The sequence below is a fragment of the Rhinatrema bivittatum genome, chromosome 10, assembly GCF_901001135.1.
Source record: "Rhinatrema bivittatum chromosome 10, aRhiBiv1.1, whole genome shotgun sequence".
Classification (NCBI taxonomy): Eukaryota; Metazoa; Chordata; class Amphibia; order Gymnophiona; family Rhinatrematidae; genus Rhinatrema; species Rhinatrema bivittatum.
In genome coordinates this window covers 69,556,640-69,577,157 of record NC_042624.1, presented here as the reverse complement: position 1 = coordinate 69,577,157, position 20,518 = coordinate 69,556,640, and the positions used below count along the sequence as shown (strand labels likewise).

Sequence of the window (20,518 nt, the reverse complement as noted above, 5' to 3'; positions counted from 1 at the left end):
AGTGCCCCCTAGTCTTTCTATTATCCGAAAGAGTAAATAACGGATTCACATTTACACATTCTAGACCTCTCATGATTTTAAAGACCCCTGAGGAAGAGGAACAATTGCAGAAATCACAGTAAAAATCTCAAATATACTGTACAGGAACATATTAAGAGTGCTGTTAAAAAGTAATGGTCACAGGCTACAAGGGAGACGTCTGCTATGGATCCTGTCTTCCAGTCACTGATTGTCCCTTTCAGAAGCCCCCATTTTGATGTTTGGGAGTGGAACGCGATTAGTATTATTTTATTATTCCTACTATTACTACTTCATATGAGCAATAGTAATGTTAGCAAAATGAGAGAAAACATCTAGAAGAAACTCCCCAGAGGTGACAAACCCATTTGGAGACACTACACCATAATAAGACCAAGCCAAGAGAAAACGCTCAGCTTCCAGATGCAGAAATCTGTCAGTGAGCCATTTGCTTGAAACACCACTGGGGCACATCATTTTGTTCTGACCACCACTGTAGAGTTGGCTATATATTTTTATGTTAGTTTAGTAAAATAAAGTGTCTGTGTTTTCGGTTCCAGTGGCCATTTGATTCTCAGCAGATTGGCAGCTGCTTTGTGTATTCAGTCATGATAGGGGTCTAAGTAAAATCAAATTCTCAATGTGGGAAAGAACCATGGAATACTTAAAAAAAAAAAAAAAAAGCCAATTGAGAGTGAAAGGGGCAGCTACAACTTCCAGTGGAAATGCGCTGATCTAGGTGAACTTCCCGGTGAGGCAAGGGAAAAGAAAAGTAAATATTTTCAACATCCAACATGGCTTTTGCTAAGGAGCTGTGGGCTGTACTGTTTTGTAGTTAGTTTTGCAGTGCTATAACTGCTGCATAGGTCTGAATCCTGGAGGAGATTCCTGATGCTGTGGGTGAATGACTGACGTGTACCACTATTAGTTGTTTGACTGTATTAATAATCACCATGGACGCTTTCTGGCAGTCCATGAGAAAACCACAGAGATTGAATAAGCTTCAGTCAACGTGCGAAGCAATGGGTGCAATTAAAGAAAGGTCTTATCCAAAGTCCAAAGCTTTCATCAAACTGGCCCACTGTCTGATACCACAAAACCTCTTGTAACCTTGCTCTAGTAGAGAAAGCCAGCTGGAGATTTGTCCTCAGATACCTTCTGTCCAGTATGTTAAAAGGCTGTTAAATGACTTAATTTTCTACCTCCACAACAGGCCTGATGTCAGGATTCTGCATTTGAAGGACAAGTAACATGGAAGTGGGGAGGATAAAAGTTTAAGGCTAATGTCTTAGTGGTTCTTTAGATCAAGGGTTCTCAACGTCAGTCTGCTTGGGTGGCAAACTGGCCTGGTTTTCAGGATATCCCACAATAAATATTCAACAGATATATCTTCATGCGCTTGGCCCAAGAACTGACTCAATTTTCATATTCTGGTTAGTATGAAAATCTGACTAGTTTGTGGCCCTTTGGAATCAGAGCTGAGAAGCCACAGCTCAGGGCTCCCCGAATCTCTGCAGTTTTAGGTGTCCTGAGATGCAGCCTGAGCAGATTGCTGCTCTGGGTCATCTCTAGAAAAGTCCAGGGTGCTCATTGTATTGATATAAAATTTAAAGCAAATAATGCTTTATTAGGTATCAGAACTTGAAAATAAATTTTTCTTAGGCACAGTAAAGTTTTGAATGTTTGTAGTCTAAACATTTTCTCCTGCTGTTTGGACTTCCAGCTCATTTGTAAACTGGTCCAATCTCGTTTTCTTTCCCTGCATTTTACTACTCACCTCCCTCATTCAATAGACTAGTTATGATAGTTATAGCCCTCTGAAGTGGCCCGTAGAGCACAGTTCTTTTAAGAAATTGGTATGCCAGTTTCTCAAGTGTACATGCCTCGTTTAATTTGTTTATAAGTTCTTTTGCATATTTAACCCTAACTTGAATGCAAAAAAGTTGTAATTCTGCTGTTGACTCTCTTCCTTTGTATTTTGCATATTACCCAGTTAGCCCCTCCCTTGTTCATTGTAATTTCCCTTCTCAGTTACTTGTAAACCGACATGATGTGTCCTACGAATGCCGGTATAAAAAAGTGTTAAATAAATAAATAAATAAATAAATAAACATAAACACTCTGAATTTCACCCATAGATGTCACTATTGTGCAATGACTGGGATCCCCTTCTCTTGGATCTGTTTCTGCAGCATCCCCAGGTCCTACCTGACCCATGAGCAAAATCCAGGTCCAGTTAGGCACATTTAATTTATCCATATCATATAAGCAAACATGTATCATCCCTGCATTACTGCAATGCAGATCAAAATATAATTATTATTACAATTACATGCTCATTGTGCAAGAAAAGTTTATAAGGCCTTCGAAAGAATCCCTTTGTGCCTTATCAAAGAAATTTGGGGCCCTAGTATGCCATGCTTTCTGGACCTCCATCTTCTATTTTTTCCCTTCTGGCTTCGATAGACTTTATTCTCAACTAGCTGGAAGGGGAGGGTGAAGTGCCATTTTTCTACCCTTCTGTGTAATTCGGTCATTGCAGTAACAGTCCTCGGCTGGAGTCGCAGACAGCGGTTCCTTTTGGAACGTATGATATGTCATCGCATATCTGGTTAGTAGGTATCTTATTGAACAATGGCTCAGACCAGCTTCCCCAAGGGCTGTCAACCCAGCTTTTGCAGCATCTCCAGTATCAGCTGCCCCAGGCAGCAGCAGCTGGACTTCATCCCTGATCTCTCTCATGGCAATACATGAAAAAGAAATATCGAGTTGGCCTGAACCCCATTTTTTTCATGTCATTATACCCAACAAGCATAATTATTAACAGTAACACAGGGGTCAATATTCAAATAATTTATGTGATTAAAATAGTCTTTTAACCACATAAATCTAACTCCCCCCCCCCCCCACACACACACACACACTTCCCCCAGCAGGCTAAAATCTGTCTCCACAAAATTATTATGAGCACAGGCTGAGATTAAAAAAAAAGAGGGCGGGTCAGGGAATGCCTGGGACGGGGGTTTTCAAATGTCGCTGGTTTGTGCAATGTTCAGCACATCTCTGGCCAAATTTGTCCAACTAAGTGCAGGCACACAAATGCCTGTCTAAAATCTAACCACACAGGCTTTATGGGGTTAGATTTAACTGCAAATTTAGCTACAACCTTGCTCCTACTTCTGCCCTCCAAAACCCTCCCGTATGTCCTTCTCTCTCATTTTATTCCCCCTTCCCCCCAGCCCTTTCTTACCTGCTCTGTGTCTTTTCCCAAGCATTTTTATATTCCTTCAGTTTTGGTTGCTGCCTGCCTGCCTATGGGCCATTCCAATCTTATGCAGTACACTTCTTTGATGCAACCTCACTTCATAACCCCTTGTCCCTGAGTTTCCTCATCCATTGATGATTTCACCTTCATTACTCATTGAAGCTTGGCAAATAGTTGAGAGCTTCTATCATGTTCCATCAGCTTTCTTTTCTCCAGCAAGTACATTTCTTGGTAGGGTTTATGTCACAGGCCTTGTATCATTGTAGTAGCTTTTTTTTTTTTTTTAATGAATTACTTTCATCCTTCCAATGTCCCTCCAAAGATGGGGGCCTCTAGAACTGAAACAAATAGTATTCAAGGTGAGGGTCTTACAAGCAACCCCCTCCCCTCAGCCTTTTCTTGGAATTCTTCAGCATAAAAAAGGTAAAGGATTAAACCTCAGTTGCTTGTGTGCCCAGAGGCTTTCCTTCAAAAATGGCAGTAGCCAGCCCTGAAAGCGGTGCCAATGTTTGATGAAAACAAAATAGCGCCAGGCTCGGGGCCAGGCGGTGACATTTTTTAAAGGGAGGTCAGAGAGGCAGGACCCAAGTGGGGATCACATTTTTTAAAGGGAGGTCAGAGAGGCAGGACCCAAGTGGGGATCACATTTTTTAAAGGGAGGTCAGAGAGGCAGGACCCAAGTGGGGATCACTCCCGCACTTTTCTGCACTGAAGAACCCTACAGAAAGGGTAAATGGTGGATGGTATAGACTCGGTCCTGGCTTATTTGCAGGGAACAGACACACGGGCTGATACAGTACAGTGCGCTCCGGCAGTGCGCTCCAGCGGAGCACACTGTTAACCCGCGTTTGGATGCACGTTTTCGACGCGCTAGCTTTACCCCTTATTCAGTAAGGGGTAATAGCGCGTCAAAAACACGCGTTCAAACCCCCCCCCCCCCCCCCCCCCCCGAAACTAATAGCGCCCGCAACATGCAAATGCATGTTGATGGCCCTATTAGTTATTCCCGCGCGATTCAGTAAGTAAAATGTGCAGCTGGAAAGTGCACAGAAAAGCAGTAAAAACTGCTTTTCTGTGCACCCTCTGACTTAATATCATGGCGATATTAAGTCGGAGGTCCCAAAAGTAAAAAATAATTTAAAATTAAAAAAAAAAAATTTAAAATCAGCCCGCGGCTCGCGGGTTGAAAACCAGACACTCAATTTTGCCGGCGTCCGTTTTCCGAACCCGTGGCTGTCAGCGGGTTTGAGAACCGACGCCGGCAAAATTGAGTGTCAGCTGTCAAACTCGCTGACAGCCGCCTGTCCTGTCAAAAAAGAGGCGCTAGGGATGCGCTAGTGTCCCTAGCGCCTCTTTTTACCGCGGGCCCTCATTTGAATACTAAATCGCGCGCAAAGGAGAGTGGCCTGTGCGCATGCCGGGTCCCGCGAGTTTTACTGTATTGGCCTGACAGAGAGGCTCAGGGAGGTCCTGGTTGGGCTTGACTCATCCTGGCCCAAGAAGGCCTCAGGTCCAGCACTGGCTTACTGGTGTGGGAGGAGGGGCTTGGAGAGGCCTGAGGAGGCCCTGGACCCTGCAGAAGAGGTGGAGGTGGGGCTGGGGAGGTCCCTTTAAATTTTTTAATTTTTTTTTTTTAAACAAATTGAAAATATCCAAAAAATTTCATATATTTTAGGTTAAGTGTTTTTGGTTTGTTCCATTTGGAATAAACAAAAAATATAATTTTTAAATGAAAAACTCATTCATTCTAAACTAATTCACATCCCTATTCTCTGTTTTACTATATAACTTAAGTTTATTTATTACATAAACATTACATTTTGAAATCATTTTATAAAGATATCTTAATAACTTCTCTTACACAGACATTCCATACAATAATTTCCCCAATGTATCCTTCTGATTATGTCCCCTTCCTCTGCTCCCAGGCTTGGAAGCTTATTTAAAATGAACTCTCTCCACCCCATTCTCATGAGACCTGCAATCTAGAAAGTAGGATGAGTCAGTAATATAGTAATTAGAGAAAAGAATCACATACAAAAGGGAAGTGAGCAAAATACACACAAAAAATGTCACTGGTAAAGATATTGACATCTGAAAAAGGAAGAAAAGACCTCAGAATTGAAGCAAAAAGTATCACTTTATAATTTGCCAGTTCTCAATCATTGGTCAAAAATATGTCCTTATACTTACAGAATTTCCTCCTTTAATTCAGGTGACATACTTTTTGTGTGTAGTTAGAGAAAAACAATCTAAAACCATATTTCAAATATAATAACTGAAATTTTGCCTGTAAGATGCCTGACAAATTATTTGACTGTACACAATGGGGTAGATTTTTAAACTTACGCACGTGCATCTATGTGGGCACTTCCGGGCGTGCACACATGGACGTGCCAATTTTATAACATGCGCGCGCCGGGGGCCCTAATTTTAGAAAATTACCTACGGGTCTCTCCCAGTTCCCTCCCCTTCTGCCCATACTCCCTCCTTCTTCCCCTGTCCTTCCCACCCCCTAAACCCTTTAGCCTACCTTTACTTTTTCTTATGTTGCTTACTGCTCCATTGGAGCAGAAGCAATTTGCGCCCGCCGGCACTAGGCCGGCGGGCGCTTCCCCAGCACAGCGGCAAATGGCTGCTGTATTGGCCGCCTCCAGCCCTGCACCCCCCCCCCCCCGGACCACCCCGTTCCTTGGGTCTGGCACTTCTGTGTGTAATGGAGGTTATGCGTGTGGCTGGGCCCCTTTGAAAATGCACGTGGAGCACGCAAGGCTTGGCCATGCGCGTAGCCCTCATTTTTTACGTGCGTGGCCCATTTAAAATTTACCTATGTATTTATAAGTCCAGTGGTAGAATCTCCATTATTGGAGGATTTATGGAACAGGTTATGGAAAAATTTGTCTAAAATAATATGGGTAGAATTAATCTTACCGGCAAGGCAGGGGATGTACTAGATAACATCTTGAGGTGACATCCAGCCCTTTATTATTCTAGTCTGTATTACTAAGTTTTAGTTTGTTGGGTGTGTGTACATGAACCTTTGTTTTTAATTGTGTCTTTTGGTGACTTTTGCTTGCCAGGAAGTTCCTGAAGATTCAGTGCCTGCAGAGTGGATTCTGGGAGGAAGGCAGCTGTGTCCCTATTATATGTGAACAGCCTCACCCTGTCTTTGAAGGAATGTACAATTGCACCCAGGGATTTAAGCTGGACAGTCAATGTATACTCAACTGCAACTCCCAGAATGAAAGGGTATGTAGCTCGTACACTGTACCAAACCATAATCAGTTTTGTCCATGTTTCTTTTTTTTGTTTAACAGTAAGTATATCAGTAATAATGGTAATAGAAACAACAATATGAGAATTACTTGTCCTTCCCAAATCTTTGAAAGAATAAAGAAATGCAGCATAGTATTACATACTCAGAGTTAGGATAATTTTCAAACAGCCTGCACAGGGCAAAGGTCTGCAGATACTTTGTTCATGTTGAGAGTAACTTTCAAACAACTCCACGTGGCTGGATATATACATGTAAATGACCATACAGAGATCTCTGATAGTATTTTATAATCTGTGCATTTCACATACATGTGTATTATAAAATACACAGCAAGTATTTCATATATGTCTGTTTATAGCAAGTATTTCAATGCGTTGAATGTGCATTATTGTAGTAAGTTTGGTGCCTTGTGTTACCCAAAGGAAATAAGACATACACACAGTAAGATACTGGCAAATGAGTATATATATATATATATATATATATATATATATATTCTGAAAAAGGTAGTAGTTATAAGCATGCAAGATATATACTGATGCGCATCTTTGTTTTATTATATAGGACCATGTATAAGAATGGTCCAAAGACAAAAAAAAAAAGAGGTAAAGTTAATTAGTGTTTATAAGGATATATCTTCAGTGGCTTACTGAGCTGAGCAGGCAAGTTCAGTCAGGTCAGTTCCGGTCTCCTGTTTGGTCCCCTTCGGACAGGCATGGCCACGCCAGTAGATTTTGCTAGGAGTTGTATCAACTCCCCCATGTGTAAGGATTTCAGTACTGGTGTCAGAACGGGTTGGTGTCTTGTTTATCTGTACTACTTGTCGGTCATTGTTCCTTTCCTTTTATGTTCTCTGAAACAGATCTGACTTGCGCAGATGCAATTCTATTTTCTTGTATCTCTGCTGCACAATGATTACCACAACCAGGAAATACAGGAGTCTAATAGCTACATGTTAAGTCACTACATGTTAAGTCACTACACATCATTGCTTCAATTCTTACTAAGGAAGAATATACTTCCTTATTTCTGAGCTAACTGGCTTCTTCCTCTTTTCTGCACTACTATATCTCTTACAAACTTAAACAAAGCATTATCTTCTAAAATATGTAAGAGTAATATTTATGAACAGTTTCTATATAATATCTATAATATTTCAAAGCAGTTTCTTATCACTAAGCTACAGGGTATTTTCCAGCCTATGGGCTTGTATGCAACTATACTATTGCTTAGACAAGGCAGTTCTTCATTGTCATGGTTACTAGGATCTGGGTACACCACTCTAGGAGCTATGCAGGACTGCAAGGCAGGTCACTGGGTTGAACATGGTCCGGTCATCTGCCTAGACAGCTCCCTCCCCCACAGGTTGAGGCCTTGGGTTTTGGGAGCCAGTAGGTCTTTGCTGTGGCAGTACAACATAGTCCAGGCAGGGCTAGATTAAGGCTGGATGAGGCAAGGCTAGTCAGACTGGATGAGGTAAGGCTTGTACAGGCTGGACAAGGCAAGGATGGCACCTTGGATAGAGACAGGCTGGAAGCAGAGAGCAGGAACTGGAACAGGATACAAGCACTGACAGAGACAGGGATACTGGGAAAGGGTAGGATACTGATACAGAGCAAGTCAGGCAATAGCAAGGCTGGACTGGGCAGGGCACAAGACCAAACAAAGACAGATCTAGACATAGCAAACATGACAGGACCAGACAAGGACTAGGCAAGACAACATAGAACAAAGAACATAAAAGCCCAAATCAGCAAGGCTGAAGGCCCATAGGCTACTAGGCTATAGGCCCAGAAAGGCCAGAAAACTGTAGGGCATGATACAAGACTAGAGCAACTTGGAAGCCATAATGCAAGGCAAAGCCTAGAGTAGGCCACAGAGTAAGGAGCAAGGAATGGCCTAGAAAGGTCACAAGGCAAGTTTCAAGACAAGAGCAGGCCCGAAGGCTTCAAGGCAAGGTTCAAGGCAAGAATGACCAGGTCAGAGAGCCATGGATGACTCTATGAAGAGGCAAGGTGGTTCTGGCAAAGCTGGGTTACATAGGCATGAGACTTGGGCATGGCAAGAACAGCAAAGAAAAGCTTAGCAAGGCTGGTGGTGAACCTCGTTGAAAGCCTCTGCAGGAGAAGAAGAGTCATTATTGCAGGAGTGCTAAGGAGCGGTCCCAATTCCGGGGAGATTGGTATGCTCTTCGACCATGGCGTGACTACAGAGGAACTCTGAGTAAGTGCCGAGGCAGGCAAGACGTGTCCAAGCACGGGCAGACAGGCTGAAGTCTAGGAGCTCGAACCTCTGCCGAACCTGACCGCACCAGAAGAGACCCAACAATGCAATGCTTGTCTCTGGGGTAGCCCTCCGGCCACTTGATAGCCCTTTCAGACCTGCCGCCTGAAAATGGCCCATTTTCTAAAATTGTTGATGCAGTGCTGTCAAATGATTTTAAAAAATTGTTTTGCTGTGTGGCTAGAGCTAGCCAGGGCTTTCTTTATTGTATATAGAGTCCTTAGGAGTTTTTCTTGTTATGACTTATAGCCAAGTTGCCATATACAGTTAATGGCAGGCCAAGGTGTGCATAGTCTAGGGGTATGCTCTACTTCTTGGTTATTTAGACAAAATTTGAAATTTGTGTTGGAGATTTTTTGGCTAATTTCTGCTGGTGATGTGTGATTCAGGGACATATGATTGATAGAAAATGAAAAAATATGTCTTTTTATTCTGTAAATGCAACATTTGTATATCTAGAGAATGTGTATTTCTATAGTTCGAAGCCCAGTACTGGAGTGTTGGTGGGGACTGGGGGTGAGTGCTGAGATCAATCTGGGGAAGGGGTGGAGTGTTTGCCATTCTCCCCCCTCCTCCAGTCTGACTGCTTTAACCTTTGCAGGGATCAATTGGGAGGAGGGGAGGGAGGAAGAGGTGCCATCAACAATTTTCACACAGGATGTCCATTTGCCCTAGAGCTGGCTCTAGTGCTCTAATAGCTTTTGCTGGCAGCCCATTACACAGGGAGTTACAATATCCCAGACCATTGAACACTACAGCCTGAAGTACTGTGCAGAAATTGTGTGGCTATAACAGTAGCTTTAATCTATGTACTATCCAAAGCTTGAAAAGGAAATCTTAAACTCTGATTTCCACTGGGCACGCAAAGATAAATCAAGCTTAAGGATGTCGCCCAGACGACCTGCGTTGCATGGGTATTTTATAGCCGTCCAAACTGAAAACAGAGGGGATATCATTAAAATCTGTTTAGGATGATAACCTTTATTTTTTTCCATGCTGAGGACAAGTTTATTATGGAATAATACTGCTTGACTGAAGACAGATGGAAACCAGGTCAAAAGTTGAAACCCACCCAGGTAGACATTGTAGGCACAAAGAACTGTAATCAATATGCAATAGTTGTATCCTACTCCTACTCAGGATGTCAGGGACATGATGTTCTGCTCTTGTTTTGCACCATTGTATGCATGGCTTGTTATTCTTATTTTTTTAGGGAAATCAATGGGAAATCATAGACAGTATAGGACTTCAGATTTCAAAGCAACATACAGCTTTTTCCATACCTACTGGAGAAAACAAAATCAGAAGCCATAAATTACTTTATATGCCAAAAGTTGATCAAAATTATAGGACCATATTTTGTATACTTTATTTTAATGAATACTATGGGGCGGATTTTCAGAGCCCTGCTCGCGTAAATCCGCCCAAAACCGGGCGGATTTACGCGAGCAGGGCCCTGCGCGCCGGGAAGCCTATTTTACATAGGCCTACCGGCGCGCGCAGAGCCCCGGGACTCACGTAAGTCCCGGGGTTTTCGGAGTGGGCGTGTCGGGAGGCGTGTCGGGGGCGGGGCCGGAGCGCGCGGCGTTGCGGGGGCGTGTCGGCAGTGTTTTGGGGGCGGGTACGGGGGCGTGGCTACGGCCCGGGGGGCGTGGCCACGCCCTCCGTACCCGCCCCCAGGTCGCGGCCCGGCGCGCAGGAGGCCCGCTGGCGCGCGGGGATTTACGCCTCCCTCCGGGAGGCGTAAATCCCCCGACAAAGGTAGGATGGGGGTTTAGACAGGGCCGGGCGGGTGGGTTAGGTAGGGGAAGGGAGGGGAAGGTGAGGGGAGGGCAAAGGAAAGTTCCCTTCTAGGCCGCTCCGATTTCGGAGCGGCCTAGGAGGGAACGGGGGTAGGCTGCGCGGCTCGGCGCGCGCAGGCTATACGAAATCGATAGCCTTGCGCGCGCCGATCCAGGATTTTAGCCGATACGCGCGACTACGCGCGTATCTACTAAAATCCAGCGTACTTTTGTTTGCGCCTGGAGCGCAAACAAAAGTAGGCTGTTCGCGCTCGTCTGAAAATCTACCCCTATGAAAATATGGCAGATTTAATGCTCCATGGGCCTCAATATTCATAGAAACATAGAAACATAGAAATGACGGCAGAAGAAGACCAAACGGCCCATCCAGTCTGCCCAGCAAGCTTCACACATTTTTTCTCTCATACTTATCTGTTTCTCTTAGCTCTTGGTTCTATTTCCCTTCCACCCCCACCATTAATGTAGAGAGCAGTGATGGAGCTGCATCCAAGTGAAATATCTAGCTTGATTAGTTAGGGGTAGTAGGGGTAGTAACCGCCACAATAAGCAAGCTACACCCATGCTTATTTGTTTTACCCAGACTATGTTATACAGCCCTTATTGGTTGTTTTTCTTCTCCCCTGCCGTTGAAGCAGGGAGCTATGCTGGATATGCGTGAAGTATCAGTTTTTTTTCTCCCCTGCCGTTGAAGCAGAGAGCTATGCTGGATATGCGTGAAGTATCAGTTTTTCTTCTCTCCTGCCATTGAAGCAGAGAGCTATGCTGGATATGCGTGAAGTATCAGTTTTTCTTCTCCCCTGCCATTGAAGCAGAGAGCTATGCTGGATATGCGTGAAGTATCAGTTTTTCTTCTCCCCTGCCATTGAAGCAGAGAGCTATGCTGGAAATGCGTGATGTATCAGTCTTTCTCCCATGCCGTTGAAGCAGAGAGCCATGCTGGATATGCATCGAAAGTGAAGTATCAGGCACATTTGGTTTGGGGTAGTAACCGCCGTAACAAGCCAGCTACTCCCCGCTTTGTGAGTGCGAATCCTTTTTTTCTTCTCCCCTGCCGTTGAAGCTATGCTGGATATGCGTGAAGCATCAGTTTTTCTTTTCCCCTGCTGTTGAAGCAGAGAGCTATGCTGGAAATGCGTGATGTATCAGTCTTTCTCCCATGCCGTTGAAGCAGAGAGCCATGCTGGATATGCATCGAAAGTGAAGTATCAGGCACATTTGGTTTGGGGTAGTAACCGCCGTAACAAGCCAGCTACTCCCCGCTTTGTGAGTGCGAACCCTTTTTTCTTCTCCCCTGCCGTTGAAGCAGAGAGCTCTGCTGGATGTGTGAAGTATCGGTTTTTCTTCTCCCCTGCCGTTGAAGCAGAGAACTATGCTGTATATGCATTGAAAGTGAAGTATCAGGCTTATTTGGTTTGGGGTAGTAACCGCCGTAACAAGCCAGCTACTCCCCTCTTTGTGAGTGCAAATCCTTTTTTTCCACATTTCCTCTTGCTGTTGAAGCTTAGAGCAATGTTGGAGTCACAGTAAGCATGTGTCTGTTTATTGAAAAGGGTATTGTCTCCAGGCAGTAGCCATCATTCTGGCGAGTCACCCACTCTTCATTGGCGGCCTCTTGACTTTATGGATCCACAGTGTTTATCCCACGCCCCTTTGAAGTCCTTCACAGTTCTGGTCTTCACCACTTCCTCCGGAAGGGCATTCCAGGCATCCACCACTCTCTCCGTGAAGAAATACTTACTGACATTGGTTCTGAATCTTCCTCCCTGGAGCTTCAAATCGTGACCCCTGGTTCTGCTGATTTTTTTCCTACGGAAAAGGTTTGTTGTTGTCTTTGGATTATTAAAACCTTTCAAGTATCTGAAAGTCTGTATCATATCACCTCTGCTCCTCCTCTCCTCCAGGATGTACATATTTAGATTCTTCAATCTCTCCTCGTACGTCATCCGATTAAGATCCTCCACCTTCCTGGTCGCCCTTCTCTGTACCGCTTCCATCTTGTCTTTGTCTTTTTGTAGATACGGTCTCCAGAACTGAACACAGTACTCCAGGTGAGGCCTCACCAAGGACCTGTACAAGGGAATAATCACTTCCCTTTTCTTACTCGATATTCCTCTCTCTATGCAGCCCAGCATTCTTCTGGCTTTTGCTATCGCCTTGTCGCATTGTTTCGCAGACTTCATATCATTAGACACTATCACCCCAAGGTCCCTCTCCTGCTCCGTGCACATCAGCCTCCCCCCCCCCCCCCCCCCCCCCCCCCCCCCATCAAATACAGTTCATTCGGATTTCCACTCCCCATATGCATGACTTTGCACTTCTTGGCATTGAATCTCAGCTGCCATATCTTTGACCACTCTTCCAGTTTCCTTAGATCCCGTCTCATTCTCTCCACTCCTTCCGGCGTGTCCACAATTGGTTTAGGTAAGTTAACTAGCTAGTATATATGGGATATTCAGCAGTATGATAATGCTGCTGAATATCCACATATTTAATGCTACTTATAGGGTCATTTATCAAAATGCTGTAAGGCGTTTTTGCATGTGTTCAGGGCTTATCGCATGCAAAAATGCCTTTAATGCATGTGATAGTATTAGGCTTACTGTTTTGTGAAGCCCTATTGCATGGCTTTAATATTGAAGAGCCACCCTAGAAAAGAAAGAAAGAGAGAGAGAGAGAGAGAGAGAATGAGAGAAAACTAGCTGCAATGCCCTGACCCTAGATAGGTATTTATATCTCTATGGGAGGTCCACCTAGTAACTCGAGGTGAGGTTTAAGTATTAGTGTAGGGGATTAGGGGCCACTTTGGCATTCAAAGTGAGACATACAAACAGAACAGTGCTCTCTTGTGATGTTACCCAGGTAGAGCGTCCATCAAGCTAGGTTGAGAGAACATTGCACAAATCTCATCTTTGAATGAGTTTCCTCACTCCAAAGGTCATCAAATCTTCACAAGAGAGCACTGTTCTGTTTGTTTGTCTCACTTTGAATGTCAAAGTGGCCCCTAACCCCCTACACTAATACTTAAACCTCACCTCGAGTTACTAGGTGGACCTCCCATAGAGATATAAATACCTATCTAGGGTCAGAACACTATGGCTAGTCTCTCTCTCTCTCTCTCTCTCTCTCTCTCTCTCTCTCTCTCTCTCTCACTCACTCAAAATACCACAATTCTGGCACTTATCTCAAAGTGCAAAAAAGCTATTGTAATTTAGCTCTTCACATAGGTATTATTGCAATAAACTGCCTGTTACCATAAAACACACCCCTTTTTCTAGTGCATTTTGATAAATCCAGGCCTTAGTTAGATAAGTTATATCCAGCTAAATTAGACTTGCTCTATGGCAAGTCTAACTTATCTGATTAACTGTACTTGAATATCTGCACTTATCCAACTAAGTAAGTCAGATAAGTAGAGATACCTTGACCCGCCCACCCACAACTTATCCATCCATCTACATAGCTGGATATTCATCGGCCGCCACTTAGCCAGAAAAGATTGAATATCAGGCTCAAGAGCTTTGCCAATAAGATGCCATATTGCATCAAACTTTCCCACTATGGTGAGGCATTCTTCTAGATAGCAATAGTGCTACTTGCCTTCTTTTAATCTCAAAATCACTATGTTTTATCTCATTGTTCGCAAATCAAGCGATTGATTAAAAAAAAAAAAAAGATGTGATCATGCTATTATAATAAGGCTTTATAGAAATATGTTCTAATGCACACTGTAACATTTTTATAGTGTATGTAAATGTAGTACAGTATTGCTTTTCCTTTTAGGCAGTGCTATTCATCAATGAGTTAATTTCTCTTCTCCAGCAGTGAAAGTGTGTTCTTATCACCAAAGATAAGCTTTTGGATATGGAGAGAAGTAATATCATCATTCATTGCATAAATAAAGCCAGAGAAGTCCTGGTGTTGTAAATTCAGAGCCAGAATCGATGGAGGAAGCATGGCCTCCAAACCCTTGGTTCAAGCTTTTGATTTTGCCCCTGTAATGCTATGCATGTTTTATATGAGTTTATAAAGGAAACAGAAATGTCTTACTGTGTACAGCATTTTCCTGTGCCAGTTTATCAAGGCTGGGTGACCATGACAAACATACAGTTAGGTTCCACATGTGCACAAAATCTAACCAAGAGGAACAATCATTCTGTTGGTATTGCAGACAAGGCAGAGTCTCTTTAAACTCAAATGATGAAGTTACTTCTTTTATGGCAGTGATGCCAGTTTATGTTCCTGCAGGCAGACATCCCACAGTTGATACCCTTGGTGCATACTGGATTTTCAGTGAGCTATATGACCTGGCAATCTTCATCCTGATGTCACTCTGCATTTGCCATATGCTAGAATTGCGTAACATGTTAGCTAAGGAAGAAGGGCAGATACACATTGGCATCATGTAGATACATTGTGCTGGTAAATCAGGGGGAGACTGCATACTGTGTCAGGACTGCACAGAAATGACGCTAGGTTTTGTGTTGCAGGTTCCCATCCTTTGCACCAAAGAGGGTGTATGGACAGAGGAATTTAAGCTCTGTGATAACCTCCAGGGAGAGTGCCCACCACCTCCAGAGTTCAACCTAGTGGAGTACAAATGTGATCAGGGATATGGAATTGGTAAGATACTAAAGAACCCCACTATAGAGAAACCCCTGTTACTATGAAGATTGCTTCTGAATCCTCATAATGAATTGCTATAATGACATTTTAACATTGATAAGTAAATGTGATTGTCTAGAATATTCTGCTAGTGACAAGTATGAAAAAAAGAAAAATAGGTAAATAGAAGAAAAATCTTTCCACATTTCAAATTAAAAATATTGAGGCCAATATTCAAAACCATTTAGCTGGATCACTCACAAATGATCCAGCTAAATGGCAAGTTTCGAATATCCCCAGTAGCTACACAGCTAACTTTTATTCAGGTAAGTCATTATCTGGCTAAAATGTAGTCAAATAAGTAAGGGTCATTTGGGTGGTGTTCTGGGGCGGAATTGATTTAACCGAATAACTTATGTGGTTATCTCCGATATTAGGAGTTAGCTGAATACGTTTTTTTTTTGCTAACTTTAAACTTGCTCTGAAGCAGGCCTAAAGTTATCCAGCTTTGTGTGGCTGGATAACTTTAGCCTTGAATAGCTGTTTTCAAAGGAATATAGCTAGTTAAGTGGTACTGCTGAATTAAAAAAGAAAAACGCCTAGCAGCAGAATCACTGCCCTTCCCACCCCACCCAAGTAGTAAACCAGTGGCCCTGCCAAGCCATGCGTCCCGTAACCCCCTAAGCCCACTGAGATGATTGTCACTCGAAAAATGGAAGGGGACTGGGTCAACCTCCTCCCTCCCCCCCCTGCCCGCTGCCTGGTTCCACATAGTTTTCTCTGCCTTCCCGCCTCCTCCCCCACCCCCACCCCAACCCTAACTTTCCCACCCTCCTTTGGCAATCTGTTATCTTCAGCCGGGATTGCGATAGGCCACTTTCTGCATTGCTATGTGAGTTAGCAAATTAAGAGCCAATGCTCTGTTTTTGGATTTATATCCTGCTTTATTCCCAAGGCACTTAAACCAGCTTACAGCCGTAACAAATGGCAAGAATATAAAACAATTCAAAACCACAATATGGTGAAATTGGGACACTCAATCAAACCTGAAATCTGCGATTGTTGCAACAGGCAGACCATTCAACACCTTTTGGCTTGCAGCACCTGCATGGTGTAGGATCTTGCTGAGGTCATCAAGAGAAAGAAATAGGAAAGGAGAAGAAGAAGTACATAGATCCCTTAGCTTCAAAAGGATGGGAATAGCTAAGCAGTGTGGAAATTCAGACAATGTTGCATATTGCCAAGGACTATTCTCTTACCTAATTTAGGGTCCCATTTATGAAGCATTTTTCCCATAGACACAAAATGGGATAAAAGCCTTAAAGTTAGATTTTAAAAAGCTTGTATTATGCAAAAATGCCTGCTTATGTGTGTAAGTGGCCTGAGCAGGAGCTACATGAATTTTAAATAGCCAGGAAAGGGGTGTACATTGAGGTATGTGAGCCCGGAAAAAGGGGCAGGACTTTGCTACAGCTCCCTGTTGGGTGCAGGAGTCTGGAGAGAGAGAGAGAGAGTGAGAGGCTCTTTATAGGGTACAGTCTGATACACTATATATGGACCATCGTAAGAGGGCACTTTCATTTGGGGTGAACTTTTTGGAGGTGGCTTGAGGTTAGGGGGTGGAGTTACAGACACATTCAGAGGTATCCATTGTAAAATTGACATCATTAAAGATTTTTTTGACCTTATAAGTGATGAAAATTCTAAAAAGAGGAGTTGATTTATACATTGCAATCTCTGCTACCTGCATTGTACAAATCAACTCCTTTTCATCAAGGTCAAAAAAATCTTTAATGATGTCAATTTTACAATGGATACCTCTAAATGTGTCTGTAACGCCACCTCCTAACCTCAACCCACCTCCCATTTTCTCAGCCTGAATGAAAGTGCCCTCTTACAATGGTTCACACATAGAGTATCAGACTATACCCCATAAATTAAAGAGTCTCTCTCTCTCTCTCTCTTTCTCTCTCATGTTCACCAGACTCCTATGCCTAACAAGGAGCTGTAGCAAACTGCCACATATATAAAATACTGCATGTTTATGGGCACATGCACAACCCTTTTAATGAATTCTGGCCTTAGGAAGTGTTCTAACAAAACTGAATTCATCATGTGAAGACTTGACTTTGTGGTTTTGAATTTGCTGAATAAATTAATGGCGTACAAGTAAGAATGAAAAAAAAAAGTGAACTTTCTTGATTGTTTATTTTAACTGCTAGCTAATTTATTTAAAAAAAATAAACTTGTTGCTCATATTGCAGCTGTTGTGAAAGAGAAAAGAGGCAAAGGAAAGCACAAGAACAGCAAAGGAAATAATTATCACGGCAAACATGTTGCACGTGATAGTTATTTTTTCATAGGGCTGGAGACTCAATCTCATGTGCTCTCAAAAACCTGAACAATATTTACTTTAGACAGCTTCCAAAGAACTGCAAATCTTCACCATCTTGATTTATGAAATACATAAAAACGGAGAAAAAAAAGGGCAGGTAAAAAAATAACACTTAGCTTAAATAATTCATCTTTTTGGGCAGCCTTGATCCCTTATAGTATTTCATTTAAAAGACTGGTTACAAGGCAGCCTGACTTTCCCGGCCTCACTGCTGATGTCAATGCAGAGATACTGATGGGGATGGGGAGATGGAATTTACCTAGAAACACTGGCATTAAATAACAATATGCTATGTTTCCTCTGCATGCAGTCACAGCTGCTTTGGCTTTTGAAAGCTTAATTGTATATGGGTAGAGATTTCAAGATCTAGGTGTGTGTTCTGAAACAAATAACTTATGATGAAATATAGTGGTGTTGGGAGGCCCAGGAAAGGGTGTTCATGTGCGCACTCCGGGAACCGCATGCACATGAATGCCCACACGCATCTTTCAAAATCGACACCTTAGGGAATAGCCACTGCTATTACTGGCATTAGCAGCATGGGATCTACTTAATGTTTGGGTACTTGCCAGGTACTTATAACCTGGATTGGCCACTGTTGGAAACAGGATGCTGGGCTTCATGGACCCTTGGTCTGACCCAGTATGGCAACTTCTTATGTTCCTAAGAACTGCCATGTTGGAGGTGCCATTCTTCAAAATACAGAAGACACAGTGCTGGAAAAAGTGCTGCACTGTTGGATGTGTCTTGCTTTCCATACTACCACTTCTGAAGTGTAGTGCGAGAGAAGATTCAGCTTGATTAATGCTGAAACTTCTGTCTCATACCAGAAAATATACTTTTCCATTGCTAAGCTACTAGAGCACATGGTTCGCTACTGGACATGCCAAGGTCAATATTCAAGAAAGCGGCAAGTAGGCAATTGTCTGGCTAAATTTAGCCAGATAACCTGTGACAGATATTCAATGGGACAAGTCTAGTGTGGAATATACTCACCAAAAATGTATCCGGCTAATGTTACCCAGATAAATTTAAACCTAACGGATATATTCTGAATATTACCTGGTAGGTGTATAGATGTCCAATTACATTTAGCTGGATAAGTTTAACCTTACCCAGCTTTATTCAGAATATAGCTGAGTAATGGGGGAAAAAGCCTTTCAGACTTTCAGGCCTAATCCCTTAGTTCCCCACCCCCCCTAAAATGCTTTATGGTACATGGGGGGCTAGTGCCCAATCCTCCAACCCGCTCAACACTCAAAGTTTAAAAAACATATGGAGCCATCGCGATCCAAGGCCATCCTCCTCATTCATTTCATATTTAGATGAAAGGCACTAAGCCCTCCTGCCCCCTATTTCACCAACCCACAACTTCTACCCCACTCTCCTGGATCTCGTCACACCCTAGCCAGTACTGTCTTACCTGATCCCAGCTCTTTCCGGCATTGCTCTGACAGCAACACTGGAAGCATACACTAATGACGTTGCTGTCATTGCTGTTAGAGTATAGTTGAATTAGTTTTCATGTATTGCTTTTCAACATAAATCAAAGCCATTAACAATTAAACCAAATACAATAAAGCATAATACAATTCATAAAACAACCATGGGGAAGGGAGTAGAGATTGCCTGTGGGTGGAGAGAGTAAGATGGTGGAAGGAGGGGATGCATTGCCTTTCATCCAAACATCCTGGAGTGAGGGGTACCGTCCTCAGGTCGCTATGGTCCCTGTGCTTATTTTTTTTTGGCGGGGGAGTTAGGGGGGTGGGGGCATTGGACGCTAGCCCTCAAGTACTTTATAATATTTGGGGGTGGGAGAATTGGAGGCTGGGGATCAGCCTGAAGGCCCTGAAAGTTTTATTTTTTTAATGTAATTAACTGTTACATTCTGAATATAGCTATTTAAATATCATTTATCCACACATGATCTTTTCAATATTCGACCTCAGGCCCGACTCATTCAATTCCGAACATATATTCTCCTAAATTATTTTGTTATTTAAATTGTACTCTCCTTGCTCCGTTGAAGTTATTTATTGTTCTCATTAAGTTATTTTATTTTATTTTTCCAAGTTAAATCTTCCCTGTTCTCTGTAAGACATTATTCTACATTCTGTCAATTTTATTGTTACAATGTAAACCGAATTGATTAGTAACTTTGTTGCTAGAACTTCGGTATATAAAACTGTTAAATAAATAAATAAATATCCAGATAACCTTATGACTGCTCTAAGGCAATCCTAGACTTATCTGGCTAGCTTAGGGCTGGATTCATCAAGCCATAATGTTTTTTTGTGGGAGGGGGTCCTACTATCGTGGGAGGGTGATATCTCTGTGATAGTGGGGCCTCTTTCCTGAAAAAAGATTGCAGGTCTATGGCACATTCTTTTGTCTCATGGCCAAACCTTGCAGGACAAAAGAATGCAGTGAGTGGACCTTTATGTGTGATGGCATTGGCAGCCCCAACCTCAAGGGACCACCATCACCTTAAAAGAGCGGCAATCTAAAAAGAGACAAAAACCAGGGCTGAAAGATAAGTTTAGTGGGGCTTACATGATGGGGCAAGATCAGGTCAGTGCCATTTTTTAAAATGGCATTGACTGGGCAGGGTTCTAGGGGCCATTGCCACTATTGGGGTGGTGGTACCCCAGTGACTTTAACGTTCAACTTTGGAGAGGGGTGGTGGGGCCATCATCTCTTTTTTTCACATGGATAAGCCAGGGATACCTCCCACCCTGATAATCACCTCCACGTCTCCCACTCCCTAGAGGTGTGAAATAAATCATTGGGGGTTCAGGGACCTCACCCCAGGCACATCCCACTCCCTGACTCTCTCCCACACTCCCTAAACCTTTAAAAAAAAAAAGCTGAAGGTC

General features: G+C 43.0%; 1 protein-coding gene across 2 annotated transcripts in view; it reads left to right on the top strand.

Moving 5' to 3' along the window:
- The window catches only part of PAPPA2 (pappalysin 2), a 459,501-nt gene that overhangs the window by 347,834 nt on the left and 91,149 nt on the right, over positions 1-20,518 (top strand). For both annotated transcript variants that reach the window (XM_029618757.1, XM_029618758.1), the window contains 2 exons: positions 6,364-6,532; positions 15,133-15,265. In XM_029618757.1, coding sequence (XP_029474617.1) covers positions 6,364-6,532; positions 15,133-15,265 — 302 coding nt within the window. The remainder of the gene's footprint in view (positions 1-6,363; positions 6,533-15,132; positions 15,266-20,518) is intronic.